The 24,853-nt window shown below is 41.1% G+C and overlaps 1 protein-coding gene across 1 annotated transcript in view; it reads right to left on the reverse strand.

The window, feature by feature from the left end:
• Nucleotides 1–318: 318 nt before the first annotated feature.
• The window catches only part of Tbpl2 (TATA-box binding protein like 2), a 36,059-nt gene continuing 11,524 nt past the window's right edge, over nucleotides 319–24,853 (reverse strand). The window contains exons 3-8 of the mRNA XM_041674880.1: nucleotides 22,818–23,275; nucleotides 22,119–22,206; nucleotides 18,846–18,937; nucleotides 7,784–7,951; nucleotides 4,786–4,880; nucleotides 319–395 (exon numbers count right to left, since the gene is read on the reverse strand). Coding sequence (XP_041530814.1) covers nucleotides 319–395; nucleotides 4,786–4,880; nucleotides 7,784–7,951; nucleotides 18,846–18,937; nucleotides 22,119–22,206; nucleotides 22,818–23,275 — 978 coding nt within the window. The remainder of the gene's footprint in view (nucleotides 396–4,785; nucleotides 4,881–7,783; nucleotides 7,952–18,845; nucleotides 18,938–22,118; nucleotides 22,207–22,817; nucleotides 23,276–24,853) is intronic.

The raw sequence follows: 24,853 nt of genomic DNA on the forward strand, positions 1-24,853 counted from the left end.
ATAAGTTCATTTGTTCTTGTTTATTTATAATTAAATAACATACAAGCATCACCTTAAAGTAAGAAAATTCCATTTCTTAATCACAGCTATTCACATGGAATCACCTTGTAATAAATCAAACCGTACTTCAGGCTACACAGTAGACCCTACTTCCAAACCAAGGCAAAAGTCAAACAAGAAACTTAACCCTGTTAGCTATGAACAGGGACTGCTAGAAAGCATGGGAGGTTCCTACAGCCATGTGTAGAAACCTGCTCCTCTCTGCTGTGCTTAAACACATATCCAAATCACTACAACATGAGAAGCCCAGGGACACGCTCAGATTTTCTTAAAACTTTCCAGAATAGGGTACATGTTTTCAAATGCTTCGTAGATCTCAGAACGCTCTCTGGCACCTATAAAGAAATTCAAGTGAGTGTGAACTTTAACATAAGAACAACAACAACAGTTTCTTTTTCATGCTAAAATTTCCTTTCACCATATTCAATGACTGTTTCTTTGATTTTGGGAAATGGTCTAGCTAAACAACCTGGGGTGGCCTCAGAATAGATCCGTCTGTGTCTACCTCCCCAGTGTTGGGATTACAAGGATGCGCACTTTTGTGATGGTTTCCAGATGACACCTCTTTAGATGTGCCCAATAAGTGTGGCATTTCTTTCTAATAAAGAGAAGAATTGGAGGGGCACAATAGCCATAGTCTCCCCAAAATGCATGCCATAGGGCAGAAGTTCCTCCAGCATTTCCTCTCTTTGGATGCCGTCTTCAGTCATACCGGGCTCAGTAGAACGTAGATGGGATAGTCTGCAAATGTGTTAGCATACGACATTAAGGGAGCCACCCTCAGCACCTGTGAACTCAGCTCCTATGAATGGCAAAAATGTCTTTCTTGGATCCCTTCATTTCTGGTTAGTGTCTTGTTTCCATGGTATCAGACCAGGCAGACTATTCTAAGAATTTACAATTTTGACACATAGGAAGTAATTAGAGGAAAAATTTACACCATTTTCGTTATTGGAGTCTTAGGTGTTGGCAATTGTTAATTTGTTAATTGTTAATAATTGATATGACTTATAGCACTAAACAAAGATTAGACACTCTCCCTGGAGAAATGTTAGTCGGTTCCCACTTGCCTCTCACTGACAACAATCAATCATCACCCTTACCACCTTCAAAACTGGATAAGGGAAAACCCAGTGAGTGTTATGGGCTGGTTCTTATAGGAGTTTCGGGCTTCAGCTAAATGAGAATTAGCTTCTGACATATTTGGGGGCAGAAAGCAAAGAAATGATGCTAATGGAAGAAACAATAAAAAACTGTTCTGTTAGTACCAGGTTTAGTGATACATGCCTCTAATCTATCACTTGGGAGGCTGAGGCAAGAGAATCTTAAGTTCAAGGCCCTCCCGAGATACACAGATGACCCTGTTTCAAAAACAAAAACAACAGCCTGTTAGTAAGTTAATAACTTGGATTAGCTGGGGTCCTAGGACCTTCAGAGGTGCAGAAAAAGGAAGGAAGAAGAAAACCTAAGAGTGATTATTTGGCTTAGCTCCAGGCCCAGTGAGGGAGAAGACCTAAAAAACCATCTACCAGAATTCAGATCAGTGATGAGCTGTAATGTTTTTATTAAAGAAAAGTTCAGCAGCCTCTGCACGGCTGGAGGGACTGTAAACTGGGTTCAGCTCCCAAGTTTGGGTGTTCCTCAAGAGTTATGGGGTCACCACACACCCCAGCAGTTCCTCCTGAGCAGACTTCTTACAAAACCAGAAGCAGGCACACAGTGCAGACTGGAATTGCTCCAGCAGTTATAATAACGAAGAGATGGAAACAGCCTCTGTGGCCTTCAGTGAATAAAAGCCTCAGTGTATGTCTACAAGAGAGTATTACTCAGCCATAAACAGTACAAAATTTGGACATGCCTCAACAGTCTAAACAAATCCAGACACCCACCGACCCATATAAGGTAGGAAAAGTTACATTTAGATGAAGCAGTCAAAATAGGTAAATCCATGGTGATAGCAGATACTGGTAGCTGCTGGAGAACATGGCAAACTATGGAGGTTTCTTTGTAGCCATGGACTGTTTTAGAACGGGAGGTGACGGTATAGTCATGTTGTATTGCAGGACACTAAATGAAATAAATGCCTACTTTCAAGTAGTTTGTTAGATAAATCTCATTTTAAAAAAAACTTAAAGTAGTAAGGAGAAGGAAATCCTTGTAAGTCTAATTATTTTTGGACTGCTAATGGCAAAATGGCATTTATTCCTTGCTAAGGAATTTTTCTGCACCCTGAAAGATTAAAGAGGAAGACGGCGTGTTACTAACAGACACGAGAAACTCTGCACCTTTGGATAGGAAATCCCCCCAGAGTCTTCTCAGAGGTAGAATATCACAGTTTCCCTTTCCAAAGAGATCAGTTTTATGCAAATCAGTGAGATGGGGACACTAAAGGAACAAGGCTACTGACAAAGAACTTGCCTCTGGCTTGTTCACACCTGTATCTGGAATAGGCTTCTTACCATCCGACAATGGCCTGTGAGTGGAGACGCAAACATGCATGCCAAAACCAATCCCAGGGCAAGACAGTCTGCTTACTGTTCCTTAAGGAACAGGGCATCCAGGTCCGGCATTTGGGATAAACACTGATTTGTGTTTTTTTTTTTTCATAAGGCTTTATATAAAATACTGTACCTATGGCTGCATTCAAACACGAAGAGCATGCCACCTGGAGACCCCTGGGAAGCAGAAACACAGCCAGTATTTTACATTAGCAACAGTGACTCCTGATACAACAGAGTGCACAGTTCCCTTGTTTAATAAAGGGGGAAAGTGAAGCCCAAGAAATTGAAGTTACCAAAATCATAAAGCAGCAATAAGGGACACATGCAGCCAGTGTTCCCTCCAGAAACCATCAACCAAATACCACCTGTGCCCGCTCCCATGTGTTAAAAACAAGATTTTGTTGTTAGTACTAGATGTGGCACTAGGGATCAGACCAGGGACTTTTATATTCTAAGTAAACTCTCTTCCTTCTGACTGTGTCCCAGACCTCACCTGACATTTCCTCACTAAAGTAAGAACAAAAACCAAGCTCACAGGGCAATTAACAATCAATAATGACAGCCGCTGCCCTATAGCAGCAGCATCAACTGGGCGACCCCAGCATTTTAGGCAAAGATTACCATGCATTTTCTGCATGTTATAATGACTGCCCTTTGGCATGCATGCCCTTCCTAACCCTGGTAGCAAGATGTGGCCTGATCGACTAAGAAAGGACAGGTTTTGAACTTGAGTAAGAGCCCAAGTGGCAGCTGCACCACTAGCTAACATTGCGACCATGGCGTCTTACCCGACCTCCAAGTTTCAGGTTACCCACCAGAAAAGACAGCAACCCTCCTCACAGAGTAGTGAGAGGGTTATGCGCACTAATGTCTGTGTGAAGGCCTTAGAAAACTACAACATTTCACAAAAACCTAGGCCACTTTATTGCCCTTGAAGAATATATGGCAGGATTAGGGACACTGGATGGTTGGTTTAAGTATGCATGGCTTAACTTCTGATTCGGTGAGATGCCATGCAACATAACTTCACCATCTGTCTCCACAGGGCTGGACTGCTGCCAGATGAGTGTTTGCATCCTAACACTATACATGCACCTGGTAGGCACCTGAGATTCAGGGTCCATCATTTGGACATCAGGTCTATGAATACATCTCCATAGTTTAGCCAATTGACACACCAACCAGCAATACAATGACTTGAACTAGGTATGTGTGTGGGGGGAGGGAGGTCTTGCTATGTAACTCTGGTTGGTGGCATGGAACTATGTAGACCAGGCTGACCTCTTTCTCAGAGATTTGCTTGCCTCTGCTACCTGAGTGTCAAGACTAATGGCAAGTACCCAGCTTTCCATACAATTTTTTAAAATGCTGCTGGAAGTTTGGTCCAAAGATGTTTAGAATACACTGCTGGAAGGGAGGTTTGATATAGGAAAGTATATTGTAGATGCCTTTAATGGAATTTGGAAATTCATGCTAAGAACTTTGAAAACAGTGATATACTCAAACCAAAGTTTGACTTCGGAGCACGCGTACTAACAATTCTCCACAAATAAAATAGTCAAATGCTTGTCCCATTTATAAGTAACGAACACAAAGGAACACAGAAGCATGTGACAGTGGGAAGACAAGTTCTACTCGGTGACCTGTTAGAACAGGAGTCAAGGAGTGCGGGGCAGCTGAGAAACCCAGCGCCTTGACTATATATGTCAGTTGTGACCCAAGACTGACTTCTAGATCGTTTAGTGATTGGGAGAAAATAAGAGTTCTATTTGGTGACATGTTTAAAGCAGAGTCACAGAGTCACATAAATCACACTCCAAAAGCTCTACATGAGACCACCTACAGCAGATACTCCTGGGGCCACAAAGTCTCAATATTCAGTGTTTGTCCTTTCCAGAGAATATGTACCAATCCCTGCCTTAGGAACATGGCGCAGCTTTATTAAAAGCATCCAGGAAGGGTTTGAAGCAGCAAGTTAAGCTGCATGTGTGCAATGATTGATATAAAGCAGAAGATGAAAATACACATCAGGTAACAGGATACATGAAAAATGTATCATTTTAGGAACTGAGATTTATGAGTAATGTCATTTTTTTCTCTTCTTTCCCCCAATATAGCAAAAAGTACCTTGCTATGGAGGAAAACCCATTCAGGAAGGAAGGAAAAGCAAAACGCACACATAGTTTTACATCTTGTGAATATGAGATAATAACCTTAAACTTACCTGTCAACACAACTTTTCCAGACGCGAAGATGAGCAACACCACCTGTGGCTTCACCATCTTATAAATAAGACCAGGAAACAGTTCCGGTTCATAGCTGTTTAGAAGAAGAGGTCATGAAAGTCAGAGAAAAAAAAAATGTATAGAGTGATAATAACAATAAAGAAAAGAAAATACAACTGTTCAGAGTACTTGCTCTTGGACAACAGACAAAAGGAAAACAAGACCCTGGAGAGTGACTCACTAGGATCTACCCAACTCTTCATGCTCAGAGGACGAACCAGACCACACTGGCAAGCACCTGCAGTTCGTCAACCAATAAAACTGTAGCAGCCCTGGCTGGAAACAGGAAGGTGATCCTATAAAGGAAGTGACACTCCTGAAGAGTATGGAGGTCACTTCCAAAACCATGTTTTTAACATGACAGGCACAATAAACTCCTGATTGGAGATGTACTATTTATCCTATTCTTTGGTGTAAATAAGAGAGGGCTGAAGCTCAGAGAAAGGGAGGAAGGAGGTCATCCAGTGGAGACTGAATAGCAAACACCTGATGAGTCCATGGCCAGTTCAGCCTTGAGTCGCCTTCCAGTATTACCTCTTTAGAAGCATTTCTGCCTCTCAAAATCTACAGAGTACCCTGCTCAGGACCCCACTGCACACAAAGCAGTCTCAGCTCCACAGACTTCCAGAGTTCAACCGTAACAGTGACAGTGTGTCTTTATTTTGGTCAGCAAACTCCATGTGGGCAAGGGACTAAGGCTGCATAGGTGGCCAGTAGGACCTTATCTACTGCACATTACTCACTTGGATTTTAGACCCTTAATGAGCATTTATTATCAGCATATTTCTGACTTTAAAACTGAAGGGGACATGCTCATAGAAAACTATGTGATGTAGATTGGTAGAGAAGGTAGCAAGGAAGAGGCTGTAATGGTGATGTAGCTCAGCGGTAGAGCTCTTGCCTTATAGACATGATGCCCCGGGTTCAACACCCTGGACACGGAGGTGCTTATAATCCTAGCACTCAGGAGGCTGAGACGAGAGGATTGCTATAGTGTGAGACCAGCCTGAGTTACATAGCCAGACCTGGTTCCAAAACTAAATACAAAACCAGGACACGCCTGTAATAGATGTTGAAATGCACATTTTCAGACTCTAAATTAAAGATGAACGTGAGGTTTTTAACATAAGACACACTTGACCTGATCATGCCTGATGGGTGTGATGTTTCCCAAGCTACAGGCATTGAAAAACGTTAAAAAGAAATCCCTTTCTCTGCTTAGGAAAGTATCCCTAAGGTTCCCAATGTGAAGAACACACACACACACACATACATGCACACATACGCACACACATAAGCACACACATACACGCGCGTGCTCTGCAGTTGAGATCCATATCCTGAGGATGGAGGCCTGACAGAGTGCTTCTGAGGGAGGCCAGCATGGGAGAAGAAAGAGAGGCCTCTGGAATACAAAGCACACTTTCCAGTCAGACACAACAAAAGTGACTGAGTTCATAAACCTGGCCGGCTAGGAACAAGAGACTGGTGTGGGCCTCTTCTAGAAGATAAAAGCCAAGAAGCTGACTCTGATCTTGCTCTTCGGCCAGTTTTGGTTTTCAGAAAGTGAAAATGATGTCAAGGGACTTTTACTGTCAACTGCAATCTCTTCTGTATGTTGTTGAGAAGGGAAGGGAACGAAGGCATGGGAAGTACGCACAATACGACGAGTCCTGAGCGGCCTGAAAAGAGCAAGGTGTCATGCTCCAAGTTGAGGTGGACCTCATTCGTGTGTCTGAGGAGGCAGACTGGACTCCTGTGGCTCAAAATACTGGATGATAAAATGTCTGTGTTCACATTTAAAAATGGAGGATGTACTATGTCTATACATTACCCTGGGTTGAAAAAGGAAACACACCCAGAGGTGATGTATATTGCATGAGGAAGCTCACCACGGAGCTGACTTTTGAAAAATAAAAAAACATGATAGATATCATAGTCGCTCAATAAGCAAATTGTGTGGAAGAGGGAAAAATATAGTTGAGAAGGAGGAAGAAAGCCATCACCCAAGAGAAATGTCAGAATAAACTATAGCTCGGCAGTTAAGTCCAGACATTTTATCTTCTGTTGGGTTTGGATCTGAGAGAAAAACCAACAAACCCCTTCCACTGATCTTTAGCCACATGACAGAACAGACCCACTGTTGACTCACAAAGGAGGTAAAAGGTTGGAATGAGACTGTACTGACCAAGAGAGTAAAAGCATCTGCCCTTTACATTAGGTCAGTTGTTTTGACCCAAATGTGTATCCAGGGGAGTGGGGGTGTAGAGTTGGCCTCTGAAGCCCTAGCTGTCCTCTCTGAGGGCTGAGCTGAGGCCAGGGAGCCAGTCTGTCTGTGGAGACTAGGGTTACAGAAGCAGGAAGGCTAGAATGCTCCCTTAGGCTAGGAACACTGTAAACACAGAAGAGCTGGGTCAGCTACAGCTATACAAAGACACCCCCTCCCAAATAACCACGACTAGATAGGATCTCGCTCAGAGACTATGTATGTCACAGCCGTCTTTCCCCGCTCTTCTCCACCCTCCAGCTGTCAGCCTCACCCCTTCACTTCTACTGCCATCTCCAAAGCCACTTGGGCCAGTTTTATAAACCTAGTCCATCAGTGGCCCTCAATACAGAGCTTCAGCACCATCATTGGGTATGAACTTTGCAGGATGGCAAGCTGAATCTCTTCCGGTGGAACTTCCCAATCAGAGATATGGGCCAAAGTGGCCCACTTTGCAATGTCACTGTGAGAAGCACTATTTCAAGACCCTGACCCATACCACAACTTTTGAGGTCTGGGGCACAGCATCCTAATCCATTCATCTACCCTGCCTTCTCCTCTGATCTTCTGGAAAGGAGCCACTCTCTCTGACAGCTATCTTGTATAAACAGCCTGAATTGTATAACTGCTGCAGCTTAGCAAGAGTGAGGTTGAGCCTGAAGCCTTCATACCTACTGAACTGCCGGTGGGTGAGCGCCAAAATCTCCAGCCTGATGGGAAATTTCACATCACAGCTTCCAACCATGTTCTGAATTTTAAAATGGAAGAATCTGACGGGGAAGCCAAGCTTCTGCACCACGCGAGCATACTTTCTCGCTGCCAGTCGAGACTCCTCTTCACTGGGGAGATGGAAACACAAATAAAGACACTTTCTTGTTGTTTCATGAGAGAGTCTGGCTGTACAGCCCAGGCTAGTGAGTAACTCGTGCACTTCCTGCTTCCGTCTCCCAAATGCTGGTATTACAGGCATGCATTACCACATCTACTTAATTAATGGCATCTACTATTAATCAAACTGGTTGATTAATGGCCCCTTTGCTATTGCATTTGTAGCCTGCACTTCTGACCACCTCTCTACTCTATGTCCTATGCTCATCTTTGAATGTACCTATGGGACTGTAGGCTGGTCATGTGGGTGTGGCTCAGCAACAGAGCACTTGCCTACCATGTGTAAGACTCTGGATTTGGTCCCCAGAATCACAAGAATAAAATAAAAATAAGTGAGCCTCCATGAGAAGGATCTCCCTCGCTCACCTTTGTCCATAGTGTTGTGTAAAATGTTTGGAACAATGGACAATTGGTTGTTGAACTGACCGGCACCCATCACCTTGATTGGTCATCCCTCATCGATAAGGTACTTTGACTTGTTTTGAATGTTGTTTGAAAAATTGACTACTGCACTATTTCTCAAAATGTGTCCTCAGACCTAAAATCTTGTAAGAGGAGCCATGACCCAGGTGTAACCTCCGGCACATAGACACTCTTGTCTGGGCACCAGCGAATTGCTGTCTGTAGTCTTCTAAGTTCTTCTGGTTCTCACTGCAGCCTGAGAACTGCCCTGGTCTAAAAATGTGTGAGCCATTTGTATAGGGACAAAAATAAGGACAAAGACATGCAGAACATTAATCAACGCAAGGAAGGCAGATATGGGCCAAGTGAGTGGCATAGACTTGTGTCTTTAGGAGACGAATTGTCAAAAACAAGTTTAAATTCCTTAAAACTTGCCCAGTTTTCTCAGCTTCCTCACCCAACTGCTATGAGATTCATACTCAACATGAGGGGAAAATGTATCCAAACTCATAGCTACGATCGACCCCAAATACATGTTAGAGAAATGGCAGGCTTGAGATTTGGGCCTCTAGTTTTCATCTGACATTGTTCACTTGCCCAAACAATAGTGAGCAGCAAGGGCGCCAGGGAGGGGCCACCATGAGTAAATTCTATGAACACACCTCTCTTTGTGAGGTGTACCCATCTTAAGTTATAAACCAGCAGTTCCTAAAGGAAAGGCTACTTGGACTCAGCTTGCCTGGACAAGCGAAGTGCTGAATTCTCTTCCCTAGATCCCTCACTGTCCTCGTATGTGAATTGGGCCATGCACTTTATTTCAATCACTCTTGTGTTCCCCACCCACTTCTAACTCCTGACATGGCAAGACTATGTCCCAAGTAAGTAATGAAATGATGACATTATGTAAAAGAAGTCTTGTTCTGCTGTAAACCTCACATACGGGTTCCTATTTTAGCTAGAGCTCAAAGTCTACACATATATTCATTGCGCAAACATTAGAGAATAGATTTAAAACCCTAATGTTTCATCACAGGTGGTAAGAACTATTTAAATTTTACCTTCTGTACATATCCCTAAGCAAACATGTTATCCTTCATCCTTATCATTACAGAAAATAGATTTGGATAGAGTTTGGACAATAATACCGTTCTCTCTCTCTCTCTCTCTCTCTCTCTCTCTCTCTCTCTCTCTCGTATAAACCGAACACTCAGAATTCATTTTGCAGAACTCAAGAACAAGATACGTCACCACAACATGAGGAACTGCATTAAAGGATCAAAGCATAAGGAAGGTTGAAAGCCACTACTCTAAATGAATCAAAAGCCACAATCCTTTCTCTATTATTTCTTATATAATATAAGATATTAAAAGGGCTAGAAAAATATTGGGGGCTAGAAAAATATTGGAGGTCAATATTTATATCATGAGCTACAAGGGGAATGCTTTTCCAAACAAGATTTCAAATGATAAAGGGAAAACATAATGAAGGAAAAATGAATCGGCCAACTGTACACCAACAACTTTAAGTTGTGTTTGAAAACCAATACATAGTAATCTGGAAAAATATTTGCAGCATAAAATTGCAAAATACTTAAAATGCAAAAGACTTCTACCAAAAGACAAATATCTCTAGGACATTGGGCAAAAGATATAATAAGCATTTTACATGCTCATGAAGAGATGTTTGATGTCATAATCATAAAAATACAAATTTAAACGATGCAAGTGTTTTCAATAAGTTTAGCAGATATAAGTAAGTTTATTGGCAGCCCATGTTCATAGGAATAAAAGAATGATTGGTGCCTCTGTAGCTACAGGTTGATATCACCTCTCCAAAGGGGACTTGCTGTCCATCTGACACAAGGAGAACACCAGCTCTCTCCACCGACTGTGGAGCAAACATCAGAGCTCAGACTTCTCCTGTAGGAGATCCAGGAAAGAGAAATCTTTCCAGAGATAGCTCCTAAGTGAATGTTCAAGGTATGTCCCATTTAGAAAACTCTATCTTGTCCAATTCTGAGGGGACTCAAGAGGTGAGTGAATAGCCACATAGTGGGACGCCCTGCTCTCTAGGACTTCCACAATGGGACAAAATCCCAGGTCCCTTCCCCAACTCCCTTGGCATTTCTAGCCAGCCAACAGGGAGTTTCCTATGGCTAGGCTCCCCCCAAATCCAAACCCAAACCCATCCACTGGACCCTCCAAGTTACTAGCCATACCCCGCCTAAGAGCTTAGAGATTGCTGTAATACTGAGGGGACCAATAGCTTGCTACAACACTGAGGGGATTAAGAGAAAGCACCAAGGGAGCAAACCAGGAGAGAAGAGCAAGAGAGCAGGTGTATAGAGATTACAGAGGCTCTCTGAGACAGACATTGACAGTACAGAGGAGACCAAGAAAACTCCCAAACACTCAGATAGCCACTGCAAGGATTGGACCAAGACACAAAGACACTGCCAACCTCATTTGAAGAGAGAGATGGGTAGGCGCCAATGCAAGAATTCCTCCAACAACCTAAAAAGCAACATGGTAACACCAGAACCCAGCAGTGACACAACAGAAGATGTAGAAGAAAATGACTCTAAACATAACTTTATGAAAATGGAGATCTTTAAAGAGAAAATGAAAAACTCCCTTAACAAACAAAAAATTGGAAGACAAACAAAAAATTGGAAGAAATTAATAAATCCCTCAAATAAACAACAAACAAACAAACAAAAAGAACAAACAAAACGAACAACAAACAAAACAAACAACAAATTGGAAGACAAACAAAAAAAATTGGAAGAAATTAATAAATCACTCAAAGAAACCCAAGAAAACCAAGAAAAAAACAATCAAACAGGTGAAGAAAACAGTTCAAGACTTGAAGACTGAAATTGAGGTAATAAAACACAAACTGAGGGAATTCTGGATATGGAAAATCTAGGTAAATGAACAAGATCTACAGAGAAAAGTAGAATCAACAGAATACAAGAGATGGAAGAAAGAATCTCAGGCATTGAAGATACTATAGAGGAAATCGATTGGTCAAAGAAAACATTAAATCCAACAAATTCTTAACAGAAAATATTCAGGAAATCTGGGAAACCATGAAAAGATCAATCCTAAGAATAATAGGGGTAGAAGAGGAAGAAGAACTCCAGCTCAAAAGCACAGAAAATATATTCAACAAAATCATAGGAGAAAACTTTTCCAAGCTAAAGAAGGATATTCCTATGAAGGCACAAGAAGCTTACAGAACACCAAATAAACTTGATCAAAAAAATCCCCTAATAATTAAAACACAAAACATACAGAATAAAGAAAGAATATTTAGAGCTTCAAAGAAAAAAGGTAACAGATAAAGGTAAACCTCAGAATTACACCTGAATTCTCAATGGAAACTATGAAAGCCAGAAGGTCCTGTTTAGGTGTGCTGCAGACACTAAGAGACCATAAATGCAAGCCAAGACTACTATACCCAGCAAAGCTTTCATTCACCACCAATGGAGAAAACAAGATATTCCATGACAAAAACAGATTTAAACAATATGTATCCAGGAACCCACCCTTACAGAAAGTACTAGAAGGAAAACCCCAACCCAAGGAAGCTAACTGCACCCACAAAAACACAGGCATCTGATAATCCCCCAGAAGCATAACTCAAAGAAGGGAAACACACAAACACTGCTATCAAAAAATAACCAGATTTAACAACCACTGATCATTAATATTGCTTAATATCAATGGAGTCAATTCACCTATAAAAAAGACACAGGCTAAGAGGATGGATATGAAAACAGGTTCCAGTCTTCTGCTATATACAAGAAACACAACTCAACTCAAAGACAGACACTGCCTCAGAGTAAATGGTTGGGGAAAGGTTTTCCAATCAAATGGACCAAAGAAACAAGTGGGTGTAGCTATCCTAATATCTAACAAAGTTGATTTCAAAATAAAATAAGTCAGAAAAGATGGAGCAGGACACTATATTGATGAACAATTCATCAAGATGCAATCTCAATCCTGAACATCTATACCCCTAATACAAGAGCACCCAGATATGTAAAAGAAACATTACTAAAACTTAAATCGCACATCAAATTCACTAATAATAGACTTCAACACTCCACTCTCACCAATGGACAGGTCAACCCGACAGAAACTTAACAGAGAAATAAGAGAACTAACAGATGTCATGAATCAAATGGACTTAACAGACATCTATAGAACATTCCACCCAAATACAAAAGAATATACCTTCTTCTCAGCACATCATGGAACTTTCTCTAAAATTGATCACATACTTGGTAACAAAGCAAACCTCCACAGATACAAAAAAAAAATATTTAGAGTAACCCCCTATGTCTTATAGGATCACCAGGGATTAAAGTTAGAATTTAACAACAATACTACTCTCAGAAAGCCTACAAACTCATAGAAATTGACAGTGAACTGCGGAACCATCCCTGGGTCAAGGAAGAAATAAGAAATTAAAGACTTCTTTGAATTCAACAAAAATAAAAGGCACAACATATTCAAACCTATGAAACACTATGAAAGCAGTGCTAAGAGGAGAGTTCATATCACTAAGTGTCCACATAAAGAAAACGGAGAAAGCTCACATTAATGACTTAACAGCACACTTGAAAGCTCTAGAACAAAAAGAAGCAGACTCACCCGGAGAGAGTATAAAACAGGAAATAATCAAATTGAGGGCTGAAATCAACAAAATAAAAACAAAACAATACAAAGAATAAATGAAACAACGAACTGGTTCTTTGAGAAAAATCAACAAGATAGACAAACCCTTATCCAAACTAATCAAAAGGCAGAGAGCAAAAATCTAAATTAATAAAATCAGAAATGAAAAGGGGGACATAACAGACACTGAGAAAATTCAGAGAATAATTAGGTCATACTACAAAAACCTGTATTCCAGCCGGGCGGTGGTGGCGCACGCCTTTAATCCCAGCACTCGGGAGGCAGAGGCAGGCGGATCTCTGTGAGTTCGAGACCAGCCTGGTCTACAGAGCTAGTTCCAGGACAGGCTCCAAAGCCACAGAGAAACCCTGTCTCGAAAAAACAAAAAAAAAAAAACAAAAAACAAAAACCTGTATTCCACAAAATTGGAAAATGTAAACAAAATGGACAAGTTTTTAGATAGATACCATATACAAAAATTAAATCAAAACCGGGTGAGCAATTTAAATAGACCTATACTGCAAAAAAATAGAAGCTGTAATCAAAAACATCCCAACCAAAAAAAAAAATAATAGCCAGGTTCTGTAATAGCCAGAACCTGGAAACAACCTAGATGCCCTTCAATGGAAGAATGGATGAAGAAAGTATGGAATATCTACACATTAGAGTACTACTCAGCGGTAAAAAACAATGACTTCTCGAATTTTGCATGCAAATGGATGGAAATAGAAAACACTATCCTGAGTGAGGTGTCCCAGACCCAAAAAGATGAACATGGGATGTACTCGCTCATAATTGGTTTCTAGCCATAAATTAGGGCCACGGAGTCTACAATAGGTGAACCTAAAGAAGCTAAGTAAGAAGGTGAACCCAAGGAAAAACATATAGTTATCCTCTTGGCTAAGGGAAGTAGACCAAATTGCCGGGGAGATAATTAGGATCTTGGGAGTGGGGTGGGATGGGGGTAAGGGGAGATGGGGAGAGAAAAGGTAGAAGGGAAGGAGGGGGGACTTGGGGAATCAGGAGAATTGGGATAAAGAAAAGGTGGATAGGGGAGCACGGAACCGCAATTCTTAGTTAAGGGAACCACTTTAGGGTGAGCAAGAGATTTGACCCTAGAGGGGCTCCCAAGTGCCCAACATGAGGTTCCCAGTTAGTTCCTTGGGCAGCTGAGGATTGGGAACCTGAAATGACCCTATCCTAGAGCAATACTGACGAATATCTTGCATATCATCATAGAACCTTCATCTGGTGATGGATAGAGATAGAGACAGAGACCCACACATGAGCACTGGACTGAACTCCCAAGGTCCCAATGAGGAGCAGAAGGAGGGAGAACATGAGCAAAGAAGTCGGGACCACGAGGCGTGCACCCACCCACTGAGACAGTGGAGCTGATCTACTGGGAGCTCACCAAGGCCAGCTGGACTGTGACCGAAAAAGCATGGGATAAAACCGGACTCTCTGAACATGGCGAACAATGAGGGCTGATGAGACGCCAAGGACAATGGCACGGGGTTTTGATCCTACTTAATGTGCTGGCTTTGTGGAAGCCTAGCCAGTTTGGATGTTCACCTTCCTAGATATGGACGGAGGGGGGAGGACCTAGGACTTACCACAGGGCAGGGAACCTGGACTGCTCTGTGGACTGGAGAGGGAGGGGGAGAGGAGTGGGGGGAGGGGGAGAAGGGTGGGAGGAGGGGGAGAAAGGTGGGAGGAGGGGGAGGGAAATGGGAGGCTGGGAGGAGGTGGAAACTTGTTTTTTGTTTATGTTTTTTTTCTTCTTTTCTTAATAAAAAAAATTATAAAAAAAAAAAAAAACCTCAGGGCCAGAAAGTTTTAGTGCAGAATTCTACCAGAACTTCCAAGAAGAGCTAACACCAATACTCCTTAAAGTATTCCACATAATAGAAACAGAAGGGACAAACTCTTTTTATGAGGCTACAGTTACCCTGATATCAAAACCATACAAAGACTCAACCAGGAAAGAGAATTACAGTCCAATCTCACTCATGAACATGGATGCAAAAATATTCAATGAAATACTGGCAAACCAAATCTAAGAACACATCAAAAAAATCATCCACCATGATCAAGTTGGCTTCATTCCCAGAGATGCAGGACTGGTTCAACATACAAAAATCTTATCAAAATAATCCATCATGTAAATAAACTGAAAGAAAAAAATATGATCATTTCACTGGATGCTGAAAAAGCATTTAACAAAATTTAATACCCCTTCATGATAAAGGTCTTGGAGAGATCAGGGATACAAGGAACATATTTAAATATAATAAAATCAATAAACAGTAAGCCAATAGCCAATATCAAATTAAATGGAAACTCAAAGCAATTCACTAAAATCATGAACAAGACAAAGGTGTTTTGTTCTCTCTTCATATTTCTTCACATAGTTCTTCAAGTTTAAGCAATGGCAATAAGACAACAAAAGGAGATCAAGTGTATTCAAATTGGAAAGGAAGAAGTCAAACTTTCATTATTTGTAAATAATATGATAGTGTATATAAGTGACCCCAAAAACTCTACCAGAGAAATCCTACAGCTGATAAATACCTTCAGTGATATGGCAGGATACAAGAACAACTCAAAAAATTCAATAGCCCTCCTATACACAAACAATAAAGAAGCTGAGAAGGAAATCAGAGAAACATCACCTTTCACAATAGCCACAAATAACATAAAATATCTTGAAGTAACATTAACCAAAGAAGTGAAAGACCTATTTGACAAGAACTTTAAGTCTTTGAAGAAAGAAATTGAAGAAGATACCAGAAAATGGAAAGATCTTCTATGTTCTTGGATAGGTAGGATCAACATAGTAAAAATAGCAATCCTACCAAAAATCAATCTATAGATTCAATGCAATCCCCATCAAAATCCCAACACAATTTTTCACAGACCTTCAAAGAACAATAATCAACTTCATATGGAAAAACAAAAAACCCAGGATAGCCAAAACAATCTTGTACAATAAAGGAGGCATCACCATCCCTGACATCAAGCTCTATTACAGAGCTACAGTAATGAAAACAGATTGGTATTGGCATAAAAACAGAGAGATTGACCAATGGAATCAAATCAATGACCTGGATATTAATCCACACACCTATGAACACCTGTTTTTTGACAAAGAAGCTAAAATTATACAATGGAAAAGAAAGCATTTTCAACAAATGGTGCTGGCATAACTGGATATTAACATGTAGAAGAATGAAAATAGATCCATATCTATCACCATGCACAAAACTCAAGTCCAAATGGATTAAAGACCTAAATATAAATCTGACCACATTAAACCTCATAGAAGATAAAGTGGGAAGTAGTCTTCAGTGCATGGACATGGGAGACCACTTTCTAAATATAACCCCAGTAGTACAGACACTGAGGGCAACAATATATAAACAAAACCTCCTGTAACTGAGGATCTTCTGTAAAGCAAAGGACACAGTCAATAAGACAAAAATGCAGTCTATTAAATGGAAAAAAGATCTTCACTAACCCCACATCAGAAAAAGGACTGATCTCCAAAATATATAAATAAATTAAGACATTAAAATTCTAAATAACCCAATTAAAAAATGGGGAATGGAACTAAACAGAGAAATCTCAACAAAAGAATCTCAAATGGCCAAAAGACACTTAAGGAAATGTTCAACATCCTTAGCGATCAGGTAAATGCAAACCAAAACAACTCTGAGATACCATCTTACACCTGTCAGAATGGCTAAGATCAAAAACACTAATGGTAGCTTATGCTAGAGATGATGTGGAGTAAGGGAAACACTCATGCATTGCTGGTGGGAATGCAAACTTATACAACCACTTTGGAAATTTGCAGCGGTTTCTCAGGAAATTGGGAATCAACCTACCTCAGGATTCAGCAATACCACTCTTGGGCATATACCCAAAAGATGTTCAGTAATACTACAAAAAGCATTTGTTCAACTATGTTCATAGCAGCATCATTTGTAATAGCCATAACCTGGAAACAACCTAGATGCCCCTCAACAGAAGAATGAATAAAGAAAATGTGGCATATTTACACATTAGAGTACTGCTTGGTGGTAAAAAAAACAATGAAATCTTGAATTTTGCATGCAAACGGATAGAATTAGAAAACACTATCCTGAATGAGGTAACCTAGACCCAAAAAGATAAATATGGTATGGACTCACTCATGAGGGAATACTAGCTATAAACAAAGAACATTGAGCCTATAGTTTCTGATCCTAGAAAAGCTAAGTAATACGGTGAACCCATAGAAAAACATATATAGGCCCACCTGGAAATTGGAAGCAGACAAGATTTCCTGACAAAATTGGGAGCATGGATATGGGGGCAGAAGGGAAGGTAAAAGGGGAAGAGCAGGGAAGAAGGAAAGCATTGAGAAGAACTTGAGGGAATGGGATAGTTGAGGTGGAGGAAGGACAGAGATGAGAGCAAGGAAAGAGATGTCTTGATTGAGGAAGCCATTTTAGGGTTAGCAGAAACCTGGCTCTAGAGAAAGTCCCAGGAATCCACAAGGATGACCCCAGCTAAAACCCTAAGCAATAGAGGCAAAGGGGCCTGATCTTGACTTGCCCTGTAGTCAGACTGATGAATATCTTAAATATCACCATAGAACCTTCACCTAGCAACTGGTGGAAACAGAGACAGAGACCCACATCGGAGCACTGGACTGAGCTCCCAAAGTCCAGTTGAAGAATGGAAGGAATGAGAATATGAGCAAAGAGTTCAAGACCATGATGGGTTCACCCACTGAAACAGATTACCTGAGCTAATAGGTGCTCACCAACTCCAGATGGACTGGGAAGGAACAAGCGTAGGACCAAACTAGTCCCTCTGAATGGGGTTGACAGTAGCATGGCTGGGGCAGACTGAGGAACCACTGACAGTGGCACCAGGATTTATCCCTACTGCATGTACTGCCTTTTTGGGATCCTATTCTTTTTGAATGTATACCTTGCTCAGCCTAGATATAGTAGGGATAGCCTTGGACCTTCCCCAAAGCAATGTGCTTTAGCCTCTCTGAGGATTAGATAGGGATGGGTGGGAGGGTGTGTGGAGGGAATGGGATGAGAGGAGGGAGTGGGAACTTGAATTGGTATTTTTTAAAATCCAATAAATTTTTCAAGAAAGAAGAAATACAACTGAAAAATATCTTCATCTGTGCAATGAAGAAAATCCACAATAATATCCCTAGGCTTTTGATATCTTGTCATGACTGCAGATGAAAAATTATGTGTGTATACATGAACTTGCTTTTAACATGTATATGTTATATATAACATATGTGTATATAATATACATGTAACATGCATGTATATGTTAAAAACAAGTTCCCATAACCCAATTAATTTCCTTGAACCTTAACCAAATGTTGAGTACTATAAAGTATGGGATATAGCTTAGTATTAAAAGTAAGAATAAGAACAATTTTATTTGCTTCTCAAGACAGGGTTTCCCAGTTGCTTTGGAGTCTGTCCTGAAACTCACTCTGTAGACCAGGCTAGTCTCGAACTCACAGAGATTCCCCTGCCTCTACCTCCGGAGTGCTGAGATCAAAGGCATGTACCACCACTGCCCAGCCAAGACTAAGAACTTTTAACCCCATATTAACTGTTTGACAAAGAAAAATATGTTGCTCCTACTATGAGTTTTCACACAAATTCTACACTTCTTTCCTTACATAGTGAGTCGCCTGTGGGGTAAGAAAGGAAAATTTCATCCTCATACCTTTTGGCTCCTGTGCAGACCACTTTCCCAGAGCTAAATAAGAGGGCTGTTGTCCTTGGCTCTCGGATCCTCATTATGACTGCAGCAAACCTCTGCACACCAAAGCCAATGGGAGAATTAGTCTCTACTGGGAGTGAACAGTTGTAGCCCAGTTAGAAAGTTGGGACTGTGTATGAAAATCTTGAGGAAACTGAAATGGACGAGAAAAACCGAACAATGTCTGGGTCTATCCTCCCACGTTAACCAAAATTATAATTACAAAATGTTACTCTATAGCTGTTTCCAAAGGATCAGCTAAAATTAGAGCATCTGTTCCATTTAAGGTCTGATGATATGAGCTTTAGACTTTCTCTCATTTATACACTCAACAAGACTAACAAAGTCCATTGTTTTCACCTCCAACATTATCATAACTTGGTAAAGATATGATATAAAATCACAGCTCATTAGATTTATATTGATATACTTTCTTTTTCTCTTACAGAATCCTTTTTAAAAAATTAAGAGCAAGAGTGCAGATGGCAAGCTGAGGATATGGTGCTGTTAGCCAGGTGACCACCTGGCACACATGAAGTGCCGGGTCTGATTCCCAGAATGGAATCATCCAGATTTGGTGGTGCACCTGGAATCCTAACACTCTGGAGGTGGAGACGAGGTGGGGGGGCGGGGTTCAAGGTCATCCTCAGCTGCATTCAAATTTGAGGGCAGTTTAGAATATATGAGATCTCATCTTAACCCAAAACAAAAATTAGATGAGCCTGATGTGGTCCATGCCTATTATCCCAGTACTTGAGAGGCTGAGGCAGGAGGATTCCAAGTTTAAGAATAACATAAGCTACATAGCTTAATCTCATTTCAAGACCCCCCCAAAAAAATCACAGAAAAGTATGCTATTATGTCTGTTACTGCCAATATTCTAGAATACCAAGGAAACTAAAATGCATAACACAATATACACAATGACAAGCATGCTAAAGACAAAGGGAAAATCCATTTCATCAAGGTCTAACCTGTATAATTCTTCTCAATGTGTGTTCCCAGGCTTGCTCATTGATAAGACCCCTCAAGGACACTGAAGCCCTTGACACAGTCAGCTTATCACATTAGCAAGGCACTAAATGACTTGGTCCTCCCATAGGTCCTACACACGCACTTCAACTTTCCAGTTGAAATTGGAGTGGGTCCCCTGCAAGATCACCTCTTGTGGGGGCAGCTACTCCAAAAGATCATGGATCACTTCAGGCTCAGACAAGCAATTGCAATTTGAACTGGAAACACCAGAGATTGAATGAGTTCTCATTATTGCTTTTTGTGTGCTTATTAAAATATATCATTTTCCCTGGTATTCACTAATATAAGAGAGAAATATACATATCTTCACTAGATGATCCAAGCAAACAGACTCGCAATCCTGCCCCAGCTTCTCAAGTACTAGGAGCACAGGTGTGAACCAACTATTTCATTTTCTTTTGTTTTTGTTTTTTTTGGAGAAAGTATCTCACGATGCACCCTGGCTATGACTCTCTGTGTAGACCAGACTAACCTCGAACTCACAGAGCTCTGTCTGCCTCTGCCTCCCAAGAAAAGGAATTTAAAAACCGGTACCACCATGCCCAGCAATTGTTATATTCTCATCATGATTTTATTAAACATTTAAGATAATTCAAAGCACGAACTTGAATTTGCATAGAAAGTACAATTCCAGACAGCTCCTATACATTCTCTTCCTATACATTCCAGCAGGGGGAGCTGAAGACGATGAGGAAAATATGCATACAATGATCCTTTTTCCAATAATGCAATCTGTCATTGCTGCCGCCCTAAGAATTCACCTCACAGCTGTTATTTCTTTGCTTCCACTTCTTCTTTTTCCTTGTGTGTGTAGGGAGAAGGGAGAATAGTTTGAGACAGGATCTCACTATGTAAGCCTGGCTTACCTTACTTAGTTCGTAGATGAGGCTGGTCTTGAACCCACAGAACTACATCTGCCTCAGTCTCCCAAATGCTGGTATTATAAGGTGTGTACCACCATGCCCAGCCTCACCAGGTGTTTCTATCCATACTCTAGCCAGAGACGTGAGACAGAAAAGGAAAAGCTATTTGGTATCTGGATAATAACATAACACTAAATTCAGATGTCAGCGAAAGCAAATGCTTAGTCTATAAAGAATTGATTTACATAGTCTCTCTCACTATTGTGATTCTTTATCATCTGACCACAAATCTTCTGCCATTGGGTACACGGAGCTGTTTTCCAGTGAATGTGAAGTACACATAATTGTACTGGCTCAGGACTTAGCTTCGAACCCTGCCTTCCTCTACAAAGCACAAAGCCTGAGGAATCACTAAATGTTGAGGAAGCTAACAAATCCAAATTCTGTAAGCAAATATGTCAATGAAGACAGGATGTCTTCATATTTTATTAAACTGCAGTCAGCAGACATGGGCAGGGGGATCTCTGAGACTGAGGCTGGCTTAGTTACATAGTGAAAAAAACCTTTAGGTGGGGAACCATTGAATCAACCATGTGCAAGCCAAAGCTAGAGCCTTATAAACAACTTAGCTTTTTTCCCTGTTTTCTGATTATGTGCTTCTTGTTGCTGTTTTGAGACAGGGTTTCTCTGAGTAGCCCTGACTGTCCTGGAACTCACTCTATAGACTAGGCTGGCCTTGAACTCACAGAGATCCATCTGCCTCTCCCTCCCAGATGCACCACCACCACCTGGCTCAATTTAGCTTTTTTGGACAAAAGAAACCGAAAATGGAAAAACAGACATGTCAGCCATGTGAGCCAGCATTTAGAAAAATAGTATTTCTCACCAGGCATGGTTACACAGACCTATAATCCCAGCAATCCAGCCTTTTGGAAGAAGAGGCTGGAAGAGTCCAAGTTCAAACCTAACCTGGGCTATGTGGCAAGACATTGTCAAAAAAAAAAAAAGTATCCAAAAGAATCCACAGGTCCACAGGTGTGATAATTCAAGTTAGTTCCAAGTTAGTGTTCCACTGTATTGAAAACAGACATGCTGAAAAATCTTTGTGAATGACAAGGAAAGCTCTAGTTTCAGGATTTTCAATTGTTGCTCTATTCAGCATGGAAAATGGATGACTTTATAACTTCAAAATAAAAAATGAGATAGTTAACCTTCTGAATTAACAAAAATTTTCACTAAGAATTTCTTTGAAGAAAATAAATGAGCCAATGTCATATCCGTACAGTGAACAATACCTAAGAAAATTGCAATGGGTGAAAGGGACACCGAAGTCTCTTACCTTAGGGTTATATTCTGTGTTTTTGGCATTCAGAGCTATTTTCCTCAGGTCCAATTTACAAGCCAGATTTGCAGTGGAAACTATATTCCTGAAGAAACAAGGCAATCCAGAAGATCATAATGGCATAGTTTCAACACCAACTTAGCTTACTTCATTAAGTTATTTCATAGACTCTGCCTTAGCAACTTGCTTGGGGGAGAATTCTCAGCATGAAATGCAAAGGCATGTAGTCCTTAGTTAACTGTAAACCTCAATGTGCTAAAATCCACATTTTCTTACATTTCATAACTGAAATTAAGTTTTGGAACTTAATTTTATAATTAATAAAAAAAAACCACACTGTCCTAAAACAGAAACCACAAACCCAAGGGAGTCTGCTAATCAAACTCAATTTTATATCTTTTGTGTTTACCCAGCCCCTAACTATCATTGTTAACAACTTCAGTGCTTTAGTATAGACAATATGATCTTTCAAGAATGTGTTGTTAATCTTGACCCTCCTCTAAGGGGGCCAAGAACTGGTGTTTCCTTTAATAAGTAACCAGTCTGCCATTGGTTATGATCCATTAAGAACTGAAAAAGAATAAGGCGATCTGAAATGCTCCTCCTTCCACCATTATCCTTAAGCTAGTTCTCATGGTCTGAAACATAAACTGTGCATGTAGAAACAGCCCTCCCTTTAAAAGCAAGTACTCTTACTGCAACTGAGGCACAATTCCAGAGCGTTCTGGAACAGGGTTCATTGGTGTCATGGACACTAAGGATGTCATAGGTAAGGCATCAGAGTTAGGTTTTCCTGGAGCGGGCTGGCTGGAGTCGGCACCATCGGGGCGCAGGAGGGAATCCGGTGAACTGCAGCTGTTCAAGCTCAGCCCGCTGTCCTCCCCACCAGGCAACTGCAACTGACAGGGCTGATCTTGAGCTTCACAATTTGGCTCCTTTTCATGCTCGTTTCCAACTACAGTCTGGTCTTTATTTTCTTGAATAAGCTCATCTGGTAGGAAGCTTAGATCCACAGGTGAGAAGTCCCTGGATGCTTCTTTGCCTCCGCCAAGATGTGAATTAAACACAGTCTCTGGATGGGACAGATTAAGCGGGTGCACGTCTAAAGGCGCTTGTGGGCTGAACAGTTGAGACACGGCTCGAGGATAGTAATCCTAGGCAACGTGCAAAGCAAAAACAAAATAGAAATCAAAACGCCAGTGGGTTACACCAGTGGGACTCCACTATGGCAGGAAGCCAATGGCTTCAGTCTGAAAGGCAGTTCAAGATGGCCTCGATTCACACCCGCCTCCTACAAAGTCCCACCAAGATTCTACTACAGAGCACCAGCATGCTTAAGAGCCTATCTTCGAGCTGGAAAGATGGCTCATAAGAGGATTGCCTGCTCTTCTAGAGGCTCCAGTTTAAGGGGATCTGACATGCGCTGATGGATTCATTCACGGGGCACCAGGCATGCACATGGTACGCATACGCACAGGCAAAACACTCATACACAGAAAATAGAAACAAATAAATCTGTGGTAACTATATCTTAAACTATAGAGAAGGCATTCACTGTACAATGTTTTTCCTACTTCAGTTATAGCTTGCTAAGTTGTCCCTAACTCCAGCTGGGTAATAGGTATAGTTGAACCCAAGATGCCTAGAAAGTTGAAGACAGCAGCTGTACTCTGTTAGATATTTGTAAGCATCAGATAACTTTTAAATGCTCTTTTAAATTCACATTGAGGATTTTTTTAACTACTTTTTTATTACGTATATGTGTGAAGGAGATATGGACACTTGAGTGCAGGGGCCTAAGGAATCTAGAAGAAGGCACCAGATCTCCCTAGAGCTAAAATTACAGAAAATCGTGAGCCACAGACATGGGTGCTGGGAACTGAACTCAGGCAATCTGCAAGATTGGTTCTTGCTCCTAACTACGGAGCCACATCTCTGTGGCCCCATAAAAAAAAAAAAATCACAGTTTAGAGTAAGCAGGTGAATCTTGGGACTTAGTCTTACTTGACTGGTCAGCACTCTTTAAAGACTCAGCATTGCTTTTTTCTCATCAAAGGAGAGATTTACAACTTACGTGAATGTAGAACAGATAAATAAGTTACTGATATTGAAATATTAAGGATATTTTAAATTGACATTTGTTTGGGAGATAGGGTCTCATTATACCCTAGGCTGGCCTCAGCCTCTGTGGTGCTGGCTCATACCTTTAATTCCAGCACTCAGGAAGCAGAGGCAGGTGGATCTCTGTGAATCTGAAGCTCTTTCTAGTGAGTTCCAGGATAGCCAAAGCTACATAAAGAGATATGCCCCATTGCCCCCCCCCAAAAATAGGAAGGGGAGGGAGGGAAAGAGAGGGTACAGAGAAAGAGAGAGAGGGACAAAAAGAAGGAGAAGGGTGCAGAGGGGGAAATAGAGGGGCAGAGAAGGGGAGAGAGAGAGGAGAAAAGAGAGAGAGAAATAGTTAAAAAATCTTAACGAACCAAGTGTGGTCACAGGTGGTGGGCCGCAAGTGTAGTTCCAGCTACTGTAGAAACTGAGGCAGAGGCATAGCTTGAGCCTAGTTGTTCACAACCAGTCTGAGAGGTCAGATGCCGTGAGCGTGGCCTGAACCTAGCACAGCAGAAGCGCTGGAAGCCCAGGTGACTGCAGGCAGCATGTCCCTTTACCACCAGGATCAGGCCATCTAACTTCATGGCTAGGATGTCTAAATTGACAACCCTGATTATCTCACT

Source organism: Microtus oregoni, unplaced genomic scaffold (assembly GCF_018167655.1).
Source record: "Microtus oregoni isolate MIOR12 unplaced genomic scaffold, Mior012 000025F_ref0000491, whole genome shotgun sequence".
Classification (NCBI taxonomy): domain Eukaryota; kingdom Metazoa; phylum Chordata; class Mammalia; order Rodentia; family Cricetidae; genus Microtus; species Microtus oregoni.